Source organism: Lissotriton helveticus, chromosome 8 (assembly GCF_964261635.1).
Source record: "Lissotriton helveticus chromosome 8, aLisHel1.1, whole genome shotgun sequence".
In the NCBI taxonomy this organism is placed as follows: Eukaryota; Metazoa; Chordata; class Amphibia; order Caudata; family Salamandridae; genus Lissotriton; species Lissotriton helveticus.
In genome coordinates, this window is record NC_136069.1 from 909,875,972 (window position 1) to 909,899,978 (window position 24,007).

Below are 24,007 nucleotides of genomic sequence, written 5' to 3' on the forward strand. Positions count from 1 at the left end.
AGGGCAACTAGAAAGTCGCACACCTCAGTTGCGTAGGTTTTATAGAAGACAGCAGTGTACCCATCCGGGCCGGGGGCTTTATGTAATTTCAAGTTTTTAATGGCGGAGAGGACTTCCTCCCTCGAGATCGGAGCCTCTAACAGATCGTTCCACGCCTTGGAGACCTGTGGGAGCGGTAAGCGCTGCAGGAACTCCCGCTGCGCCGTCGCATCCAACTCCTCGCCCGTATACAAATCGGCATAAAAGCGGCCAAATATGTCCGCCTTCGCCCCGTCTCGATGATGGAGAACTCCTGCGGGGTCTCTGATCCCTCCTATGTATTCACGTTCCCTCTTGTCCCGCAATTGCCGGGCCAAGTGTCTGCCAATCTTATTGCCACTAGAGTATGAATGTCGCCCCAATCGCAAGAGAGTAAGCTCGGCTCTATTTGCATAGTGTGCCTTCAATTTGCCCCTAACCGCCGTAAGCGGACGCAGGGTCACCCTCGAGGGATTGAGCTTATGAGCCCTCTCGAGTTCAAGCACCTCGGCTTCCAGTGCGTCCCGCTCCTTTCTACGCAGGGTGTTAAGTTGCGAGTTGAGGCCCAAGCACGTCCCTCTGATCGTCGCCTTAAAGGCGTCCCATGTAGTCGTCAGAGAAGTATCCGACGGTGGATTGCACTCGAAAAATTCACGGATGGCCAGGCGTAAGGCTTGATTGGAAACCTCATCCCTGACCACTGACGCCGGGAAGTACCACTTCCGGCTCGCGGTGTCGGGTGGCGCCCAACGGAGAGTGAGCACCAAGAGACTGTGGTCCGATACCGAAATCGGAAGAATGGCGGCATCTAAAATGTTCCCTCTGAGGGACTGGCTAAGAAAAATGTGATCCAAGCGAGAGTAGGAGTGGTGCACATGTGAAAAGAATGTGTAGTCTTTCATGGCAGGGTGGAAAATTCGCCATCCGTCTACTAGACCCAACTCCCCCACCCCTTGCTGCGTGGAATCCGAAAAGACCCCTGTGTCCGCCCTGCGCCCCCCCGAGCTGTCCAAGTCCCTGTCCCACACCAAGTTAAAATCTCCCAACAGGAGCAAGAGCCCCTCCGCAAAGTCCCCAATCTTCTCCAGCAATTCTTGCAAATACTTGTTCTGACCCGCATTGGGCAAATATACTACCACAAACGTACACAACCTGCCCTGAATGTGCCCCTTAACCATCAGCCATCGACCCTCCTTGTCATGTCGGACCTCCACCGGCTGAAAATGCAACGTAGCCCTGAACAGAAGCGCCACCCCCCGATGCTTCGTAACAGCAGAGGACCTGTAAACAATGGGGTATGCCCTATGGCGAAGCCTCGCCTCATCCTTTCGTGCCAAGTGGGTTTCTTGCAATCCAACCACATCAAGTTGATGATCCATCACATACTTCAGTACTCTCTGCCGCTTCTGTGGCGAATTCAAGCCCTTAACATTCCACGTCCCTACACTAAGTGGCATAGCGGAAAGAAAACCCAAAAATCGCTCTCAGCATGCCAAGTGCCACCCACCCCGCATTCAGCCCCGCCATCAGACAGCAGACAACCAGTAGCTTCCAAAACGCACGTGGCACTAAGGCGCCAGCAGTAAAGTACGTACTCAGCAGCAGACACACAACAAACATCCCCTTCGGCCCTCCGTCACGGGTCCCTCCCCACCGTCCCCAACAACCCCCATCCCCACCCCACCCCAGTAGATAAGCAATCCAAGCATAGCACAAGCCACAGCGCCCCCCCAACCCCGAACCCCCAAACTCCCCAACACCCAACCCTACCCGTAGAAAAAGAAACAACAAACAAAAGAAGTGGAAATCATAAAGGATAAAGAGAATACTCATCAGGTCCAGTAGTCCAAAGTTCGTGAGGGGCCTTCCTAACTGGAAGTGGAGCAGGGGTGCCAGTTGGTCAACCCCCGCGGCCATGGTCTGAGGTGTCTTCCCAAAAAGTACATCCATACCCAGACCAAGGCAACGAAGCCCCCCCAGCGCCGATCCTGGTCAGATCAAATCCGTGGTGGACATGCCGCTCCAGAGCTTTCTTGCGTATCCGCCAGAGTGGCTGAGGCCACCGAAGCCACTGCTTCAGCCCTTTCCTGCAAACCAGAGGCACGATCCGGCCGCCGCCGGTCTGGGGAAGCCCCAACCCTATGCCATGAGGACGAGCGGTGGCGTCTCCTAGATGGCGAAGCATTCGCCTCCTGTGAAGAAGGGACATCCTGTAGACCCAAGAGGTCCTTTGCTGCTTGAAGAGAATTAATCTGTGCCAGCCGATTCTGCCATCGGAAGATGATCCTGAAGGGGTGGCCCCATGAGTAGGAGATGTTACGTTCTCTCAAGAAGGTAGTCACCGGGCGAAACTCCCTTCTCTTCCGCAGCGTGGAGGCTGCCAAGTCCTGGAACAGCTGAGGGGCATGGCCCCTGAATTGCAGTGACGTGATGGCCCTGGCCTTGCGAAGAATGCGTTCTTTGATTTGGAAATCATGAACACAGACGAGGATGTCAGGAGGGGGACCCCGTCCTCGCCTAGGCAGACCCACTCTGTGTACTCTATCCATCTCGATGTCCCTCACCTCCTCCTCGTCCAAGATCTGTAAAAACAAGTCCCGGACGTAACCACGCAGGTCTCCCGCCTCACCATCCCACGGCACCGCCCGAATGCGGATGTTGTTCCTCCTGGAACGGTTTTCCAGGTCCTCCGTGTGCAACTGGAGGTCCAGATTCTGTTCGGTGAGGCGGATGATATCTTGTTGCAGCAAGTGCACATCGTTAGCCATGCTCAAATCATGGTCTTCCAGGGTCGCCACTCTCTCGCCAATGCCGTCCACGTCTCTGCGCACTTCCCTCAGGTCAGAGGCCAACTGAGCCTTGAGCTCAGAAATATCCTCCTTAATGGATGCAAATAGTTCAGACATGAAGGCCTTAGTAGCAGGCGCCTCGTCATCCGACACCTTCTGCGAGCCACTGGCCCCCGGGGACGCCGGCTGCTGAGAGGACTTGGAAGCTCCATCCTTACCCTGTCGACCCCCCTTGCGTGACACGGTGGACATCTTGGCTGGTGACACGCAGACCGGGGGAACAGACCCCCCCAGTCAGACAGGAAACAGGCGCTATGGGAGCTCGTGGAGCCCGAGGATCGCAACGCTTCTTACCAGGCAGCTCAAATGGAACCCCCTCACTATCCAGGGATCACCGGAAGGCAGATCTGAAGCAGGCGAGCCATATGCTGGGGGTCAGGGGTCCCTACCACCAACCAGGTGCGAGCAGGAGGCAGGGCTCTTCAGGGCAAGGCAGTCACAGTCCACTCCAAGGGTAGCGCTGTCCACGCCGTGGCCTCCGGGAAGTAACTGAACTGGAACTGCGTCAGATGCAGATGAGATGCGGACCCAGGGGGCAAGGGTGTAGCAGTCCGGCCCCAGCAATCCGGTCCCCTAACGGGGTCTGTAATCCAAACGGGTCTGCACTGCTCACTCGAGGCCGTGGATCACGACGCAGGTCGCCTTGGCACCACGTGGCAACTGCAATCGTCCAGCCAGCCCCCGCCTATAAGCCAAAGCAGTGTCGCAGCAGTTGTAGAGAGCTCCAGGTCCCGCTGCCCCAGGTATCACGGCCGCTCACGCCCCCTCCTGGAGAGGCACTCACCCTGCCGACAGCCCTCGCTCGGGTCGGCACCGCAGCCGGGCCCTTACTTCGACACCGCCTGTTCACATCAGCACTGGGCCCCGCGTGATACCACGCTCCTCCAGTGGCCCTGGTCTGCGCAGCCCGCCGGTAGTCTGCCGGTTCTGGACGCTCCGTGGCGTGCTCACCGCACCTCTACTGTCCGGCCGCCGGAGTCACCTCCACCTTCTTGCTGTCCCCGCCGTCCTCCGCAACAGGGCTCTGAAGCCCAGGCTCGTGTCCCTGCCGGCAGGACCCCTGCCCCCACCTCCGGCAGGCGCTGAATAAACACAGGCGGCACTTCCCCAAGTGCCGCGAGCGCAGCAAGTCACCACGTCGGCTCCCCGACTACGCGAGGCCGGTGCTTCACAGGCCCCAGAGGCGAGGTATCCCTGCGGACGTTCAAGGGTCACTCCGCTCCTCAGACGGCACCGCTGCACTCCGCTGCGTTGGGGGCCCTTCCGCCACCCCTCTGGACCCGGGCAGCTACACCAGGACCGCGCTGTTAGTAGCTTTTTCGGATCGGCGCCGGAGAGACCTGAAGAAGCGTCCTACTCCGACGCCATCTTGGCCACGCCCCCCAACTTATAGTTTTTTGAGTGAATTTTAAAGGTTTTTTAAATGCTAATTCCTAACTATATAAGACCTAAAACCTATGGTTTTTTCAGTGAATATATATATATATATATATATATATATAGATATAGAGATAGATATAGAGATAGATATAGATATAGAGATAGATAGATAGATATAGATAGATAGATAGATAGATATAGATAGATAGATATAGATAGATAGATAGATAGATAGATAGATAGATAGATAGATAGATAGATAGATAGATATAGGGATAATGACTTCATAGGAAAAATCAGAGGAGAAATCAGAAAGGAAAAGACCTGAGAGAAACCATCCTCAGCTTCCTACTTCACAGTAGTGCAAGATAAAGATCTAAGGAAATCTTCGGCTTCATCTACTCTCCGAAAGGTCTGCATTTTATTATTATGCATCACCTTCAGACTAGCAGGGAATCTTAACTGAGCCGTCGCACCCCATTTTCTGAAAGGTTCAATCAGGTTACCAAATTCCCATTGCTTGTTGCTCATATTAGGGGCAGCCACAGATGGGTAAGCAATGTAGAAGATTCACCTTATGTTGAAGAAGGGCACTCTAATTAAGTAGATTCCTAGTTAAGTACAGGGTTAGTAAAAATTAAGTGCACTAATCTGTACCTCGAAGCCGTCACCATCGTGACTGTACATGGTTGCAAATGTGCCAGAGGAATCCATAGGAAGGTTAGCCTTGAAATACACCAATATACGGTTACATGTAATGAGACGTTTGCAGTGGGTTGAAATGTGGAACCATGATAATAATGCTGATGGTTATGTGGATACTGGTGCAGGCCTCATCTGAAAAGCTTTAGGATGTGAAGCCTTTCCATTCAGTCCTTAATTCACCAGTAAACTTTGATGGGCCCATCAGGTAACCGCCGTGAAAGTGTCGAGTAGAGGCTCCGCCTAGGTTTATGCCTATATTGCTGATGTAGCAGTCAATTTCATTTATTTCTAACTTTTCATTTATAACATCAATGTACCGCATTGTATACATTCTTTTCCAATACCAAAATAGAATATAGCTCAGATACATAAAATAGGTAGTGCGCTGTAAGACAATTTTTTAAAACTCTACTTAAAAACATTCCAGCTAAAAAAAAATATTCAGCCTTAGTATGTTCCTGAGCTCTAAATTATTCAATGTCTTTGCACAAGTGGCTTGTCTAGGCTTTTTTTCTGTCTTGGAAATTGCAGTTATGATGTTATTGTGGGATAAATGTAACTACAAGTTCCAGAATGCAAAGCAAAGACTTGGAGAGGATGCAATACACATTCGGGAGCCAGGGAAACTTGAGAGTTCTGATGTTCACAAAAAGGATGTAAAACAAAGCAATGTAGGTACTGTTATACAGACACTCGGACCTGCTGCAAGATCATTCCAAAGTGGCATGGCCACTGGTCCATTACATTTACAATATAACCTGCATTTCTTGAGCTCTGCGTATTTTAGTGTTTACTCGAGATAACCCCCTCCAGCTCCCCAAGGTGGGATCTGAACTATATTTTGAGTGCATCCACCAAAGGGAGAAATAAATATAGAAATAGACAAGTACTAGAACTATAGCTGCGGCATTTGAATTGGAGCTAAATCAAAACAATAAACAGACCATTTGGAAACACAACACCCTTTGCCTACAAGAGAACAAGAACCAGCCATAACTCTAGCAGGCTTTCAATCTCAGACATGAACACCACTGTTTTATTTGAGATACCTGACAGCTACAGTCTCTGTTTGAAGTAAAGTGGGCGCATGCCAAAGCATAGGCACAAAAGCGCATTACAGCAGAATCTGCCTACTCCCTTGGCACCAACCGTAGACCGTATGTGGACCACTGCAATTTGATGCTTGAGCAGGCTGTGAAAAACTTGGCTGAACATCAGGTTATGATCTCTAGGTTCTTGTTGCACAACCCTAGAACACCTCTGTCCTCCCACTCGGCCAAACTGTCTCCCAGGAGAATCTAGTTTAAATGAAAATAAATAGGTTAGGACAGAGCAACGATAACAAAGAAGCGGTTTGCCCTAGATAAGGTATCTTAATAATCGTTCAGTAGCTTTTCGGATGGAGTATATTACACCACTCCCACCACCAACAACCCCTGAATCTGCAGGAGAGTTACTCATTTTGTAATGCCCTTTTTACATTTTACTAAGGATGCTTAATAAGAGTGGTAGTTGCATTCCAAAAGTATATTTGCCCTAGACTCTGCAATTTGGATTCTTCGCCGCTAAACTAGGGTATTTTTTCACTTGCTCCAGGCCTAACATCCCGCTCAAGACTCATTCAGAAAAGAGCTCTCCAGGGGTAATCCAGACACCGACCCAGAACAGGATTGAGGCTAACACAATTAAGTCTCTCGTTGGGGCAAGTCCCAGTTTAAGGTAAGGCAGTTTATTACATCTGGCCCATTGGGCATTTAGTGATTTATTCTCCATCCTGGATGGCGAAGCCATAGATTTCTGCTTCTCGTTTAGCTACGTCCCTTCCTCTCTGTTATATGCTACAGAAAGGGATTCCCTGGGCTTATTGTGATGAGGGAAAAGCAGATTACTGTGCCATTGCAGTTGATATTGTGAAGTGCACAGCCAGACAACTGCTGGAGCACGGCGTTCTGCTTGTTACATACTCATCATTAAAAGTTAATTTAATCAAATCCGTTTATAGTAATAAGGCAAATCAGTTCAGTAAATAAAAATAAATGTAACAAGTGCATTCTATAAAGAAACATCCCTATTCTCAGCTAAGATAAATGTGAGTAGGATTTAAGATGTCAGTTCAGATACCCATGAAGAGGTCTGATGAGAGAATTGAGTATAAGCAGAAAGCTTGAGCAGTATAAGGTGGAACGTTTTCGCAGCTCAAATAATAGCAGAATTCTCATAGAGAGATGTCAAAGAAACTCAGTACAGCATCTCCTCCAAGAGAGTGTGACACAAGAAAAGACTGAGTGAAAACTCAGTCTGCTCTGCATTGAAAGGGTGGAAGAATCTCTACATAACTAGTCTAGGAACATGAAAACACGTTTTCTATGATGCAACATTGATATTCTTTCTTCTTGTTGAGTAATACGATTTCAGCATGCTCCTGGGAACAGGTCTACTCCCCATCATCTCACCAGAGTAAAATTGTCTTTAACCATTGTGTCCCTGAATGTTGCAGCACTTCCTATCTTGTTTCAAAATCGTTTTTTCATGAATCATCCTCCCTGTCATCTGCAGCTTTTGTGGTGTGAACCTCACTATCAGTCATCTATTGCAACAAATGTCTATTCATTACCTAATAAACAATAGCTTCCGAAATTGCAATATCAGCAGCAAAAGAAGAAAAACAAGTTTCACAACTGTTGGTTAAAGTAAAAAACAAGCATTTCAGAATGAATGGGTCTTCATGGTAAAACTTGGTACCTTTACAAATTTCAGCTTAAGAATCCAGGCCTTATAGGTGAGTTACCTGCCCATAGGTTTTAAGTATGGTTGCCTAATACAAAGTTTGCATTAAACATACTTCATTCTTAAATGTAAATTCTACACATTGTATTAAAAAAAAAAAGGTAAATAATAACATTTTGCGTTAGGACCACAATAGGTAGTAGCCAACTTTCACTCATACAGACCATCTTGGGAACTGGGTTTGGACTTATATTATTGACCAACGAACTTGACTCCGAAATTTCAGATCTCTGAGATAAGCTGGTTCTCTGAAGACTAAGTGCTGGCACAAGTGACGCACATCAGTTGTCCAGATTATTTTTGCATTAGTACTACCCTCGCTGTCCAGAACAGTAAAACGTGACCAGAAAAATTAAGCTGAATGTCCTCTAGAGAAGCAAGGGTAGGTTTTCTCATCGACCTAGGGTCTAGAGAAATACTTGGCAGTCTAATATTTTTAACTCTTCTTCAATGCTAACCGTGGTCGAACTTCAGAGCACTACCTATCTCTTTTCAGGACAGTTTCTTTGATATTTGCCGCACAAAGCAGGTATTCGTTGACTGATAATTGTTTGGGATGGAGGCATTCCCCTTCCACTACTACAGTGCAGAATGACGGCCAGGACAAGGAGATGACATGTAATGTCTAGGGAGCCTCGAATTTCTTAAAGATCTAAAGTTTCAAGGTTCTGATCCCACATTGGATAAATGGGTCTTTGTAAGGGGGCAAGTTGATGAGCGATGAGTAACAACATGGCAGGCTAAAACTATTGGTCCGTTTGTTCTGGCCTGATGAAGTTGTCTCTTTGCCGGCCCAGTGAACCAATGCCTAGTATGCTAAAATGTATGATTTATGAATGTCCACATTTCTTTTTCTTCTGGTTGTGGTAGATGGCAAAATAGGAAACTCCTTCAGATTAAGGCGATATACATAAGAACAGTCCTACCTAGTTTAGTCACACTCAGACTACACTAAATAGGCCACCAGCTAGATCCAGAATATGCCAGTTTTTATGCACCTCAACCACGTTAAGCGGAAATGGTCAAAAGCTTAGTGTCCATTCTTGAAAGGCTTGGCAGGTTTTTTAGCCAATGAAGTCACAAAGTCCTTAGGAGACTTGAGATAAAAAAGCAAAGCTACAGTAATGTCTTCGATACCAAAGATATATACAGAAGGTGGTCATAAAGATGTGCAGTAGTGCCATGTCAACTACAACAATATACAAGCAATACTTTGTGGAGGACTCGGGAAGGAACAAAGAACTATAGAAAGATTAAAAAAGGGAAGTGTATTGTTTTATTCGGTGTCACAAATGTATATAATAAAAATTCAGTAAAACTGAACGGTACATCGATACTTCATAATAATCAACAACAATCAGTTGGTCCTTATGACAGAAAACATAACAAATAAATTAAAAATATCCTTCGTAACAAACCAGCAGTATTGATGTACCGTTCAGTTTTACTGAATTTTTATTATATACATTTGTGACACCGAATAAAACTTCCCTTTTTAGGTCTCGCCCTGCGATTGCAGGCCAAAGGCCTGCTGTCGCAGAGCGAGACTATTGTTATCATTCCGGCTTTCAAGGACTCAAAGGGAGCCGGAGAGGACAACAGACTGTCACGCGCACGCAGCAGCAGCAGCCTGCCGGGATCAGGTCGCGCGCATCAACAGGCTCTTCACAACACATGCACAACACACATACAGCCCCCCCACGCATACACACACACATACATACATACATACAGAACCCCCCGCATACACACACGCACGCACGCACACACATACACAGAGAACCCCCGGCGCTTACACACACATCCCTTACCTCGTCTCGGCGTCTTCGCGCTCCCTTGCCCCCGCTCCTCTGGTGCGCGCGCACCACTAGTTTCGATTCCCGCGTCGGCTCCTCAGCCAATCAGGAGGCAGTACTCCTTTTAGACATGCTCCCTCTCTGGTCCGCTATCATTTCTAACTGCAGGGTGCGTCGTGGCCCCAGCAAAAACGGCAGCATGGGCCAATCACCTTTGTTTTTGTAGTAGTAGCAGTTTAAAGAATGAGAAATTATACCTGTTTAAGATGTCAGCAAATGTTTAGGTGATGGCAGTTTTCGGTCTGCGAGTCTACGAATAGCAAACCGTTTTCGGAGTGAGCGGCCCTTTGCACACTGCAGGCGGTCGCCTCCTGACTGTTCTTTCGGAAGATTGTCTGTAAATGTTCCTGCGTGAATACGAAAAAGCGGCCATCTTTAAATGGAGACCGCACGATGTTCCTAGGACTTTTAACATAGGAATAACAATAATGTTTGTCATCATATGTATTAGGTTTGTACTATATCAATTTTAAAATGTAAATATTTTTTAACAAATCTAGGAGATTGATTTAATATAATAATATAAGAATATTAAGAAATGCCTACGCTCACATTGTCTCATTCGTAGCTTCCATTACAGTTTGCGTTTTCTGCTATTTTCAATAGTTTACTCTTACAGAAGGTGTTTTTCAAGTTTGGTTTCTGATCTTCCCGTTGAACCTTGACGTTCTAGTATTGTTTGGTTCTATTGTTCATGTATTGCTCCTTAACCAAAATGGCGCTATGTTGACTTCAGAAGGGTATCCCAGCGTTTGTTCTGCAGGGCCCCGGAAGCGTAGTGGCTGTGGTGTCATCACTTGTCCCGCCTCCTGCTTTCCCTGTGTCTCCCTGGGAGGCGGGTGTAGAGTTCGCCAAGCCGGGGCGGACTTAGGAAAGGAGGCAATATCCTACCTCCGGGACCCTTCTCTGAGCTGCTGTACTGTAGAGGCCCTGGGAATGAAGAGGACGAGGAGGAGACCGCAAGGAGCAGACCACGGGAGGCTGTAGCTCCCGGGGGTGGGGGCTGCAGTGTGGTCAGCGTCCACGGAGTCGCCATGCAGGGGGAGACCACCCCGGTCAGGGTCTGCGACACCGAGAACAAGCTGGAGGTTCTGGGGCTGCCGAACAAGAGCGACCCCGGGCCTCGAGGACCACAATAGGTAGTAGCCAACTTTCACTCATACAGACCATCTTGGGAACTGGGTTTGGACTTATATTATTGACCAACGAACTTGACTCCGAAATTTCAGATCTCTGAGATAAGCTGGTTCTCTGAAGACTAAGTGCTGGCACAAGTGACGCACATCAGTTGTCCAGATTATTTTTGCATTAGTACTACCCTCGCTGTCCAGAACAGTAAAACGTGACCAGAAAAATTAAGCTGAATGTCCTCTAGAGAAGCAAGGGTAGGTTTTCTCATCGACCTAGGGTCTAGAGAAATACTTGGCAGTCTAATATTTTTAACTCTTCTTCAATGCTAACCGTGGTCGAACTTCAGAGCACTACCTATCTCTTTTCAGGACAGTTTCTTTGATATTTGCCGCACAAAGCAGGTATTCGTTGACTGATAATTGTTTGGGATGGAGGCATTCCCCTTCCACTACTACAGTGCAGAATGACGGCCAGGACAAGGAGATGACATGTAATGTCTAGGGAGCCTCGAATTTCTTAAAGATCTAAAGTTTCAAGGTTCTGATCCCACATTGGATAAATGGGTCTTTGTAAGGGGGCAAGTTGATGAGCGATGAGTAACAACATGGCAGGCTAAAACTATTGGTCCGTTTGTTCTGGCCTGATGAAGTTGTCTCTTTGCCGGCCCAGTGAACCAATGCCTAGTATGCTAAAATGTATGATTTATGAATGTCCACATTTCTTTTTCTTCTGGTTGTGGTAGATGGCAAAATAGGAAACTCCTTCAGATTAAGGCGATATACATAAGAACAGTCCTACCTAGTTTAGTCACACTCAGACTACACTAAATAGGCCACCAGCTAGATCCAGAATATGCCAGTTTTTATGCACCTCAACCACGTTAAGCGGAAATGGTCAAAAGCTTAGTGTCCATTCTTGAAAGGCTTGGCAGGTTTTTTAGCCAATGAAGTCACAAAGTCCTTAGGAGACTTGAGATAAAAAAGCAAAGCTACAGTAATGTCTTCGATACCAAAGATATATACAGAAGGTGGTCATAAAGATGTGCAGTAGTGCCATGTCAACTACAACAATATACAAGCAATACTTTGTGGAGGACTCGGGAAGGAACAAAGAACTATAGAAAGATTAAAAAAGGGAAGTGTATTGTTTTATTCGGTGTCACAAATGTATATAATAAAAATTCAGTAAAACTGAACGGTACATCGATACTTCATAATAATCAACAACAATCAGTTGGTCCTTATGACAGAAAACATAACAAATAAATTAAAAATATCCTTCGTAACAAACCAGCAGTATTGATGTACCGTTCAGTTTTACTGAATTTTTATTATATACATTTGTGACACCGAATAAAACTTCCCTTTTTAGGTCTCGCCCTGCGATTGCAGGCCAAAGGCCTGCTGTCGCAGAGCGAGACTATTGTTATCATTCCGGCTTTCAAGGACTCAAAGGGAGCCGGAGAGGACAACAGACTGTCACGCGCACGCAGCAGCAGCAGCCTGCCGGGATCAGGTCGCGCGCATCAACAGGCTCTTCACAACACATGCACAACACACATACAGCCCCCCCACGCATACACACACACATACATACATACATACAGAACCCCCCGCATACACACACGCACGCACGCACACACATACACAGAGAACCCCCGGCGCTTACACACACATCCCTTACCTCGTCTCGGCGTCTTCGCGCTCCCTTGCCCCCGCTCCTCTGGTGCGCGCGCACCACTAGTTTCGATTCCCGCGTCGGCTCCTCAGCCAATCAGGAGGCAGTACTCCTTTTAGACATGCTCCCTCTCTGGTCCGCTATCATTTCTAACTGCAGGGTGCGTCGTGGCCCCAGCAAAAACGGCAGCATGGGCCAATCACCTTTGTTTTTGTAGTAGTAGCAGTTTAAAGAATGAGAAATTATACCTGTTTAAGATGTCAGCAAATGTTTAGGTGATGGCAGTTTTCGGTCTGCGAGTCTACGAATAGCAAACCGTTTTCGGAGTGAGCGGCCCTTTGCACACTGCAGGCGGTCGCCTCCTGACTGTTCTTTCGGAAGATTGTCTGTAAATGTTCCTGCGTGAATACGAAAAAGCGGCCATCTTTAAATGGAGACCGCACGATGTTCCTAGGACTTTTAACATAGGAATAACAATAATGTTTGTCATCATATGTATTAGGTTTGTACTATATCAATTTTAAAATGTAAATATTTTTTAACAAATCTAGGAGATTGATTTAATATAATAATATAAGAATATTAAGAAATGCCTACGCTCACATTGTCTCATTCGTAGCTTCCATTACAGTTTGCGTTTTCTGCTATTTTCAATAGTTTACTCTTACAGAAGGTGTTTTTCAAGTTTGGTTTCTGATCTTCCCGTTGAACCTTGACGTTCTAGTATTGTTTGGTTCTATTGTTCATGTATTGCTCCTTAACCAAAATGGCGCTATGTTGACTTCAGAAGGGTATCCCAGCGTTTGTTCTGCAGGGCCCCGGAAGCGTAGTGGCTGTGGTGTCATCACTTGTCCCGCCTCCTGCTTTCCCTGTGTCTCCCTGGGAGGCGGGTGTAGAGTTCGCCAAGCCGGGGCGGACTTAGGAAAGGAGGCAATATCCTACCTCCGGGACCCTTCTCTGAGCTGCTGTACTGTAGAGGCCCTGGGAATGAAGAGGACGAGGAGGAGACCGCAAGGAGCAGACCACGGGAGGCTGTAGCTCCCGGGGGTGGGGGCTGCAGTGTGGTCAGCGTCCACGGAGTCGCCATGCAGGGGGAGACCACCCCGGTCAGGGTCTGCGACACCGAGAACAAGCTGGAGGTTCTGGGGCTGCCGAACAAGAGCGACCCCGGGCCTCGAGGGCCAGGGGGTACTGGCTGTAGCGGTGGCAAAGGCTGGCAGTACAGGTACATTTACCCCTCCTTCTGCGAACTGTCACACTGTATTGTAGTTATTTAGCCTCCAAATGCAAAAAAAGATACGTTTAATGCACACAGCCTCAAGTATACCTATCACATTTTTAACACCCCTGACAAAGAGGTGCAGTCCATCGACGCCCAGGCTTTGCGTGCAGTACCAAGAGCTGAACGTGTGATGTTTTGCCCAGACATTCTGGCATAGCTTTCATCCTAATGGCCAGACAAACATGCGCGGCTCATAAGACCTAAGGAGATGAACTCTCACAGAGGCAGCCAGTAAAGCTAGAGTAAAATTACGGTACATTTCGCAAATGCTGGCACACAGGTCTACCCTATGCCCTCTATGTGCAGCATTCGATCACTGTACTTTTTTCAAAGGATGAAGACATGCTACCACGCCTGGTACTGTCAGCAAGTAATTGAATGTAATCCCTTTACTTTAGAAGAATCAGCTAACTCCTTTGCCAGAAACTTTGTTCATAGCACCATCCATTATTTCTTCCACTAAAACACCTAAAAACACACATAGATGTTTTCAGTGCTAAAAGTTTGGATATATTGTTCAAGCACCCACTTCTGAATATGTTATCATCCTACGCCCATTAAGATTTTTTTAAACATAAAACAGTTTTGGAAATGCTATGGCTGCTATCAGAGAGGCACACTGTGTGATCTTGAACATGTCGCTGCAGCACCTCGACTTTTTTCCCTGCAGACAGACTATATGAACACTTCCTTTAGATACAGAATCTGCCTCTCCCCTGTTGACCATTGATTAGACCAGTTAGGCAGCGCGCACCAACTAACTAATAGCCTCTCAGAGCTATGTGTAATGTAAGCCTCGCTTGAAGGATGAAAAGCGGAGCCAGCCCTGCAGGGATTCCTGCCTGAGATTTGAAGGATCTCCAGCGACACTTAACCCCCCAGCGCCAATATTTACACTCAAAAGGCCTGCTTTAGAAATCATCCAGGGGGAGCTAGTCCTGACTTTGACAACACTGGCAAGAGATTGTTTGAGACTTAAGTCCTGTGCATGAAAGGGTGTCTGACTACAGCCTTGTGGGCAGACATATAATTTATTGGCTACACAGCGTGTTCGCAGTGACTTGTTTTATTTTATTTACATGAAATCACAGCTGCTGTGCGTCTCTAGCAACTTAATGGATTTTTTAAAGCTGGTATTTACCTCTATGTTTCTTTATTTTGTATATTGCCATGCAAACTCCTGCACGTATGTAATGTTTCCCAATATTCATTTTCCCATAGTTTATGTTCCCAGGAGACTCACCCTCACACACTCTGCACCCTCACACACTCTGCACCCTCACACACTATGCACCCTAACACACTCTGCACCCTCACACACTCTGCACCCTCACACTCTGCACCCTCACACACTCTGCACCCTCACACACTCTGCACTCTCACACACTCTGCACTCTCACACACTCTGCACTCTCACACACTCTGCACTCTCACACACTCTGCACCCTCACACACTCTGCACCCTCACACACTCTGCACCCTCACACACACACTGCACCCTCACACACACACACTGCACCCTCACACACACACACTGCACCCTCACACACACACACTGCACCCTCACACACACACTGCACCCTTTTTATTTGTAATATCAATACATCTAAGTCACGTAAATACAACACATATTGCATTACAAATGCTATAGGTGTCACATTTGCGAAAGTTAAAACTTTTGGCATTGTAAATGACAAAGCTATTTTCGCTATTTTCAAAACCAACACATAAATAAAAAATGTGTCATTTACAATACCAATAGCTCAAACTTTCCTAATGCGAGACCTATTGCATTGCAAATGCTTGTTTAATCTTTCTATAGTTCTTTGTTCCTTCCTGAGTCCTCCACAAAGTATTGCTTGTATATTGTTGGTATTGCCTAGGAGAGATGTTTACGCATATGTATTTTCCCTGTCCTAGGAGTTGATTTACCCAGAATTCAGGGGGCCTTTGATATTCACTAGCGTAGTGCCATGTCAAGGCAGTGAATCTGGAATTCGAGTGAAGGTAGTAGTAAGTTTACAGCTGTACATTAACGTACAGTATTTACGGATATTTTATACCTTGCATTGTATGTACTCTGCACCTGTGTAGTGCAGGTAGGTCTTATTGTGATGTAAAATCCAGCATCATTTTAACATTCATGAAAATGTAGTGTGGAGCTGTTATGGCTTGGGAATACTGAAATCTGACTTGGAGTTGTAAAGGTTCTTGGAAAAGATAAAGTCAAAGCCACATCGCCAATATTCTTGGGAATAGCATCACAACAAGCAACCAGGGCCTGCAGTTGAATCACTCTGATGCTGAAGAATAGAATAACTGATAACCTTGTAGAACCTAGAGTAATGCTAGCTGTGTGTCATGCACAAGCTCTGTGGAGAATCCTTGTAACATACTGATGTGCATCAGAAACTGATGCTCAAGGGCCACGCATAGATACAGTTGATTTATTCCATCATCCGAACATTGCTTCTCTTTGATGTCCATCTCGCGTAGTCCCGAATTGTGGTGTGGGAGTACAGCACAAGGAAATCTGTCTTTATCTCCAGAGTGGTAGCACAGTAGAAGGACCATTGTAGTGTTCTGACTTTTTAAAGCGTATTAACTATATTAGTTAAAAGGACATTAGCAGAAGAATACGCAGTTTATGGGGACACCCATTCAGGTTAGGGAGACTTACATTTAGCACTTAATACCATTAACATCGTAATCGATCTAAAATTGTCATTATGCAATAATAATCTTTGAGTATCTCCGTATTCTTATTACTACGCATCTGCTGATGTCTTCAGTAGACTGCCAACGTACCTTTGGATATACCAGTTGGTGGCATCCTCTTTTCCGTAAAAAGTCTGCTGAGGACCCTATATGTGAATATTCAGGCGTACAAGCATCTTTCATCAGTTCTGTGGCTGGGAGATCACAAACAACACCAGGTCTTAGCACTTTAAGTAATTACTGGTGCCCCTTCTCTCAACTTAGCGCGCCCCTGGATTCCCTGAACATTTCTCTGCTCCTAAGGATACAAATGATCTGCTCTTGGCTGTACTTCTAAATGGGGCGATATTGAGTCATTAGAATTTGCTGCAAGTCCACGGTAGTTACCGGTTTTGCTAACTCCAATTTAATGCTCTAAAATTGAAGTCTCACCGGTGAAGAAAATGCTTAATAATGCTGCCACGTTCCAAAAAAGCCTGGAGCATTCAACCACCTGGGATCGCGGGCTGGAATGTTGACGTGTGGTGCTCTGCTGATTAAGCAGAGTTGTCATTCTACATACTGAAACAACTGCTGAAGGCAGTCTGAGATTTATGTATTGAGACGCTATTTAGAAAATATGCTGGTTGCTGAGGCAGTGTCAACTTTGAAGATGTTCTGAGGTCCACCAGGCTCAGCTTGCATCAGGTGTCAGTGGTGGACAGGTGGGACCTGCATCTCCAGCTGAAAGAAGGCAGTCTACACCCTCTTCCTTACCTAAGTAGTTAGTATTTATTAGCCTATATATATATATATATATATATATATATATATATATATATATATATATATATATATATATTCACTGAAAAAACCATAGGTTATAGACCATATATAGTTAGGAATTAGCATTTAAAAAACCTTATTTTACTCACACAAAACCATTGAAATTCCATATATAGTTAGTTGCACTAACTATATATCGCGCACCCGCAATCCACTGCTGATGATGTCACATATTACATCATTCATGACATGGTCAGTGACATCACTGATGACATCACTGATGACATCTCAAATGACATCACTGATGACATCATCCAGTGACTGTGTGTTTCTGTAAAGTTTAAATATGTTTTACATATTGAAGAATGAGTAGATGTAGAAGTGTCTGGATGAAGGATTTAGTAGGTGCGTGACTGACTGTATGAGTGAGTGATTAAATGTGTCTCACTGAGTGCATGGGTTAGTGACTAAACTGTCTTAATTTGTGCATCATTATGTCTGTTGTTCTGTAAACTGCTGCATGTGTTGATCAGTAGCTATATGAGTAACTATATGGGTTATTGATTGATTGCCCAAATATTTGTATGGGAGACTGACTGAGTGTGTGTGTGGCTGGCTGGGAGGTGTGTGACTCTGTGCAGATCAATGTGTACTTGTATCAATGATTGTATAAGAGAGTAATTATGTGTTAGTATATGTTTCAAAATGTAAGGTGCTCTATGTTTAACTGTATAGATTAGAAAATGGAAGTGTGATTGATTCTTTACAGGACTGACTAGGTGTGTGAGTAACTCCATGGATGAGTGACAGAGTGTGAGAGTCTGTATAGGTGTATGAGTGCATATGATAGTGTTGTAAAGATGAGTGATTGTATGTATGAATGATTGTATGGGTAAATGAGTGAATGTGTGTGTAAACATAGGAATCACTGAGTGCGTATGTAGTAACTAGTATTGGTGTGTCAATGGTTTCAAAAATTATACTCTGTATTTAACACTGGGTGTAACAGAGGTTATATTAAAGTGTGAAGAGATGCATTGTATTGTCACATGAATGATATCATCAGTGATGTGGTCATTGATGTCAAATGAGATGTCATCAGTGATGTCATCAGTGATGTCATTTGAGATGTCATCAGTGATGTCATCAGTGATGTCACTGACCATGTCATGAATGATGTAATATGTGACATCATCAGCAGTGGATTGCGGGTGCGCGATATATAGTTAGTGCAACTAACTATATATGGAATTTCAATGGTTTTGTGTGAGTAAAATAAGGTTTTTTAAATGCTAATTCCTAACTATATATGGTCTATAACCTATGGTTTTTTCAGTGAATTTTCAAGGTTTTGTAAATGCTAATTCCTAACTATATATGGTCTATAACCTATGGTTTTTTCAGTGAATTTTCAAGGTTTTGTAAATGCTAATTCCTAACTATATATGGTCTATAACCTATGGTTTTTTCAGTGAATTTCAATGGTTTTTTAATAGCAAATATCATAAGCTGTCGAATGTCAAGTACGTGGTAAGAATTTTTTTTTTCGTGTTTATGCACACTGATCTGCTTTGATTGCTGCCCCCCACCCCTCATTTCTATTAGGAGTACTCTCTCTTTGCAGATAGTGAAGGGTAGTTAACGCAGCCCTTTCCCCCTTTGTAATCCGTCGTGCCTGCTTCTCTCTCCATTTGATTGATTGTTCTCTTTGGTTCATTCTCTATTTACAAACAAGCACAGAGTCGCAATACTCTGTTTAGTCTTTGCAGATAGCGAAAAATCGTGTAAAAAAACAAAAGGAATCGAGCAAAATCAGTAGGCCACTAATGGGATCTCTTTTGACCTCGCTAAAATAGAAACATTAGGAACAACCTGTTGAAAATAGCAATGCGTATGTATATAAGCGGCGTTCATTTGTGTTCACAGTACCCCTTGTTGATTGTTTCAATCGAGCATTGAATTGTTCGAAGTTAATTCTCTTAACGATCTTCTCTACCTGCAAACGAGGAAGAATAGGAATATTCTATCTCCCTTTGCAGATAGTGAAGGGTAGGTAACGCAAGCCTTTAACACGTCGTACCTATTTCATTCCTCATTGATTGATTGATTGTCCGAACATTGACTGTTTGGGAATTAGTTCTTTTTGGAGGTATTCCCTGTTTGCAAATAAACGTAGGAAAATCTTTGCAAGTAGTGAAAGGGTACGTAATGCGGACCGTTCTCCCCCGTTGTAATCTGTCATGCCTATCTACTCCCCACTGATTGATGCACCTTTTTCACCCGGACCATTTACTAGAGATACGTCATCTGGCCCGACCAGAGAGCACCCCTAGTGAAAAGGACATATGCAATAATAACGAAGTGATCACTGTATCCTGTTAACAGAAACTTTACCATGAAACAACCTGGAAAGAAAAAAATAGGAAAACGAAAATCAGTAGGCCACTGATGAACATGAACTTTTATTAAACAACGAACAAAGAAACGATAACATAACGTAATGATAAAACCTATTAATGTCCTAGAAACAAGAAAACGTTAAAATATGCCAGTGGTGAGAGACCAGAAAAACAGTAAGAGAAACCAAATCACCCCTCGCTGTCCCACCGCCTGCCACGCCAAAAAAATCGATAGACTAGGGAAAATGCAAGTCAGTAGAACATCCACCCCCACTCTGGAAACTTCCAAGGTGGGGCAGGGTTCCGGCTACGCCCAGCCGGGAGCAGCCCATATAAGGCAGGTCCTGCTGCCACGCCTCGGCCAGGAGATCCTAACGTAGGGTGTAGCCGGAGGAGAGGCCGAGACCAGCGGGACCCGGCCAGGGGATTGCCTTTACAACGCTGAACAGTTGCAGGGGGGGGGAATGTCTCCTCGACCCTCCCCTCTCTCTCCCAGTCCGGCCGCGGTGGCCCTTGAGAGTTGCAGGTAGTCCCGCCACATGCTCTTCCGGTCCGACCACCAACGGTCGGGGGGCCGAGGCCGACGGGATCCGGCTGCAGCCGATAAACCAAGAAACCCGTTCATGGGGCCAGAGCCAGGGGCGTCCGGCCGACATCCACCGGAAGCCCGGCCCGAAGACGGACGGGACACTTCTTTCTTTTATAATGGCTGCGACAACACTGGGGGGGGATGTCTTGCACATGCCTCCGACCCCCCCCTCGTCCTCATCGCCTGGTCCGGCCATAACAAATCTCAAGCGAGACGCCGTGGGGTGCACTGGGAGGGAGAGACGGTGCGAACAGGCCTCTCCCGCCTCCCCAGGTGGAGACTTCCCAGCTGCACCCTCAGCGCTCCAGGCGGTGGCATCCTAACAACTACAGTGCTGCACAGTTTCGGAACGACCTAGATAACGGTTCTTCCACTGTGGCCATGCTGCAACGTCTCGCCCGGCAGGGTGGAGCCCGTCCGCTCATGTGACCCCGCGATCGCCGGTAGCTGCCGAACTCTCAAAATGGCGGTCGACCTGGCAAGAGCGGGCCCAACATAAAGAAATGGCCCGGTCACTGGTTGACTCCACCACCGAAGTCCTCCACGACCTTGAAGATTCTAGAGGAGCCGCGGGAGTCTCCGACCCCCGATGGGGAATGACTGCCATGATCGCCCGTGGAGTGACGAAACTGTATCCGCGGGACGTCGGCGCTCCCATGCTGGCGCCAGCCTCACTTTGAATTACTACAATCCTGCAGACCTCACTTCCGGTGAAAGCACAGTGTGACCCGGTAGGAAAAATTATTGCACCCCCTCCCCTTTTTGACTGATAGTTCAAACCACCGATCCTTTCCTTTGCCCTTTTAACGGAACTTTGGACTGCCTCCCCCTCTTTTACATTTTCTAGAGAAAACAAAACATTAACCACTACATTAGCATAGCAGTTGACACCAGAACTGTTTTCAAATTGAAAACCAACAACATCTTCAACAGAATCCTTTTTGTTTCTGCTGTGACCCTGCTACAGCACAGGCATTGTCCCCAGCAGTAATTCTGCAATGCCGGTAAGAATAGCTGTGGTGCCTACTGGACTCACTCACCCCCGCGGCGCCCCACGCCGTTTTTTGCTGGGCGGCAACTTACTAGACATCACTTTCGTGCCATCTAGATTTCAGCGCGTTCTGCTGCCTTGGAACTATTCGCACAACAGACCGCTACTGACAAGAATATTTCATTATTGGTGCTGTCAATTTCAATAAATCTATTGGATAATTAAAAAGAAATTGCCACGGTCTCTTCGTTGTTTAAATGTTTTTACTGTTTTTGTTTTGTTGTATATATTTATATGTTATTAAAGTTTTATATTCCTACTACTTTGTTGGAGTGCTATATATTTTTAATGTGACACATAATTGTAAAAACTTTGATGTACAAAGAGTCATTCCTGGAATCTTCCGCTTCAGGCTCGGTCCCCTCCCCAATCACAATACAGGATGGTTTTCAGATAGTAGGAACACGTGTGGTGTGACGGATCTCATCGAGTGTGGGCCTTGATCTACTATAACTCCTTTGAAGAGGGGTGATTCTTTACAGCTGGGGCCATAAACTACATCTGCAGGGCTAGCTGATAGCCTGGACAATCGGACACAGAGAAAGAGGAGTGTCAGAGGGTGCGGTAGTGAATAGGGCGAAAGGGAGGTGTCGGGCGGGCACAGAGTGTGATTCTCAGGGAAGAGCAGCGCAGATGGGGGGAGGTTTATTGCCCATGCATAAGACAGAGAGCGGTGGTGACCAGTGCCTGGGGGAGATGCTTACGAGGGTGAGGAGCCATGCTACGAATCGACAGCGTGCAGAGAGTGGGTCTGGTCAAGACATCTAAAATGGCTGCCGTGCACGACAAAAGTGTGGCATTTCAAAAAAGGCAAGATGGCGCAGACAATGTTTTTCAACACTTCCTCATTTCCTTCGAATCGAACGTTAACAGACGTTGGGGCATATTACCAAAGTTAAGCGATATTTATCGCTAACGATGCTTACCAACCAATTTTTTACCACTAAGCATCGTCAGAAATTATCGAAGATAAACCTTACTATTATCAAGGTTTATCGCAAATGCGATAATAAACGGCCGCAATGCATGAATATCGCTAAAAACTCAGCGATATTCATGCATTACCGAGCTAATACTCTTAGCCATGTTATCCACCTCCCATTGGATAACATGGCTAAGAACTGCTCAGGGCAGGTGTTACTTTTTGGAGATATTCGCGCTTAGCGCGAATATCTCCAAAAGTTGGTAATAGGAGATAGATATCTTGCATGTTGTAATGCAAGTTATTGTGGTATATGGAACTCATACCATAATCTCTCAGGAAAGCAGAAACTGATCCTTTTGGGACCGCCTAAAAAGGCCTAGGGGGTGAGGAGTACTCTACTTTGCCCCCTTTTCACGTTCCGAACTATTTTATTTTACTCTCTTCTGTAATTACACAAAATAGCAGCGATAAGATGCATCGGAGACACACAGTGAGAGAAAGGAGGCCGGAGATGAAGAAGACATGTCAAATACACATTGGAGATAATATAGTGGCAGAAGGGAAGTAAATATGAGTAAACTTACCATGTAACATAAAAATGTTGCACTCTATACTATAAGTCTCATTTTATACTACAATCACTTCGCTACAACCTCATAAATTAAAAATAAAAATGAATAATGTCTCAAACAATTTTTGATTTCTAAATATAAATTTATTCTTCAGAATTTTCTAAATTTGAAAGAACTAGTAACATGTCCTCATCAGCAATGTCCTCATTAAAAGTCTCCAATGATGATTCTTGTAACTCTATGGTCTCCAAACACTCGATAAATTCGCCATCAAGAGATTGATCAAAAAAATCATTCAAGTCATCTCCTCGTGACAATATTTCATTATTGGTGCTCTCAATTTCAATCAATGTAGTGGAATCATTCAAGTCATCTCCTCCTTGTGACAATATTTCATTATTGGTGCTGTCCATTTCAATCAATCTAATGGAATCATACAAGCCATCTCCTCCTTGTGACAATATTTCATTATTGGTGCTCTCAATTTCAATCAATGTAGTGGAATCATTCAAGTCATCTCCTTGTGACAATATTTCATTCTTGGTGCTGTCCATTTCAATCAATCTAATGGAATCATACAAGTCATGTCCTCCTTGTGACAATATTTCATTATTGGTGCTCTCAATTTCAATCAATGTGTTGGACAATTCAAAAGAAATTGCCACGGTCTCTTCATTGTGAGCCATTTTATTTTGAAATTGCTTGCTGTAAATTGCAGAAAAAAATAATCACTTTCATTTATCGTCTTTAGTAATACATAATATAAAACTAACTTTATCAAGTATTTAGTATAACAGAAGGACTGCAAATAAATAACAGAAAACATTTTTCAAATTATCTTCAAGTGTACAACATAGTTCCCCATACAAATTAACAACTCACCTTTTTAAAAGTAGCAGAAGTGTTAGTACTGTGTAAATCAAACACCAGAAATTCACCACCAAAAATTCCTCACAAATGTACCTCAGACAGTAGTATCACAAAATGGCTGTGGTTTCCTCTCATTTGACATATATACATAACCAATTAACTTTCATCACACACAAATACAAAACCAAAGTAACATTTTAATTGGTTCTAAATTTCAACACTTTCAAATGTGTTTTCCCCATGCAATTTTCCATAGGACATTTACATACGTCTACAGCCTGAATGGCTGAACGGAATTACACCAAACTTGGCAAAATGGTACATCAAACCTAAGAGGTCAGGAAGGATCTACTATGCCCCCTTATGGTCATTTCCCCCTTCGCTTTGGCCTCCTCTTGTCTCTCAATCCTACCGAGGGACAAGATGGCGGCCG

The 24,007-nt window shown here is 45.3% G+C and overlaps 1 protein-coding gene across 7 annotated transcripts in view; it reads left to right on the forward strand.

The window, feature by feature from the left end:
• The window catches only part of ST3GAL6 (ST3 beta-galactoside alpha-2,3-sialyltransferase 6), a 635,416-nt gene that overhangs the window by 395,033 nt on the left and 216,376 nt on the right, over positions 1 to 24,007 (forward strand). For 5 of the 7 annotated variants that reach the window (XM_078657722.1, XM_078657727.1, XM_078657724.1 and 2 more), the window contains one exon: positions 6,549 to 6,671. The exons of the other annotated variants lie outside the window; for them this stretch is intronic. In XM_078657722.1, coding sequence (XP_078513848.1) covers positions 6,549 to 6,671 — 123 coding nt within the window. The remainder of the gene's footprint in view (positions 1 to 6,548; positions 6,672 to 24,007) is intronic. 7 annotated transcript variants of the gene reach the window in all.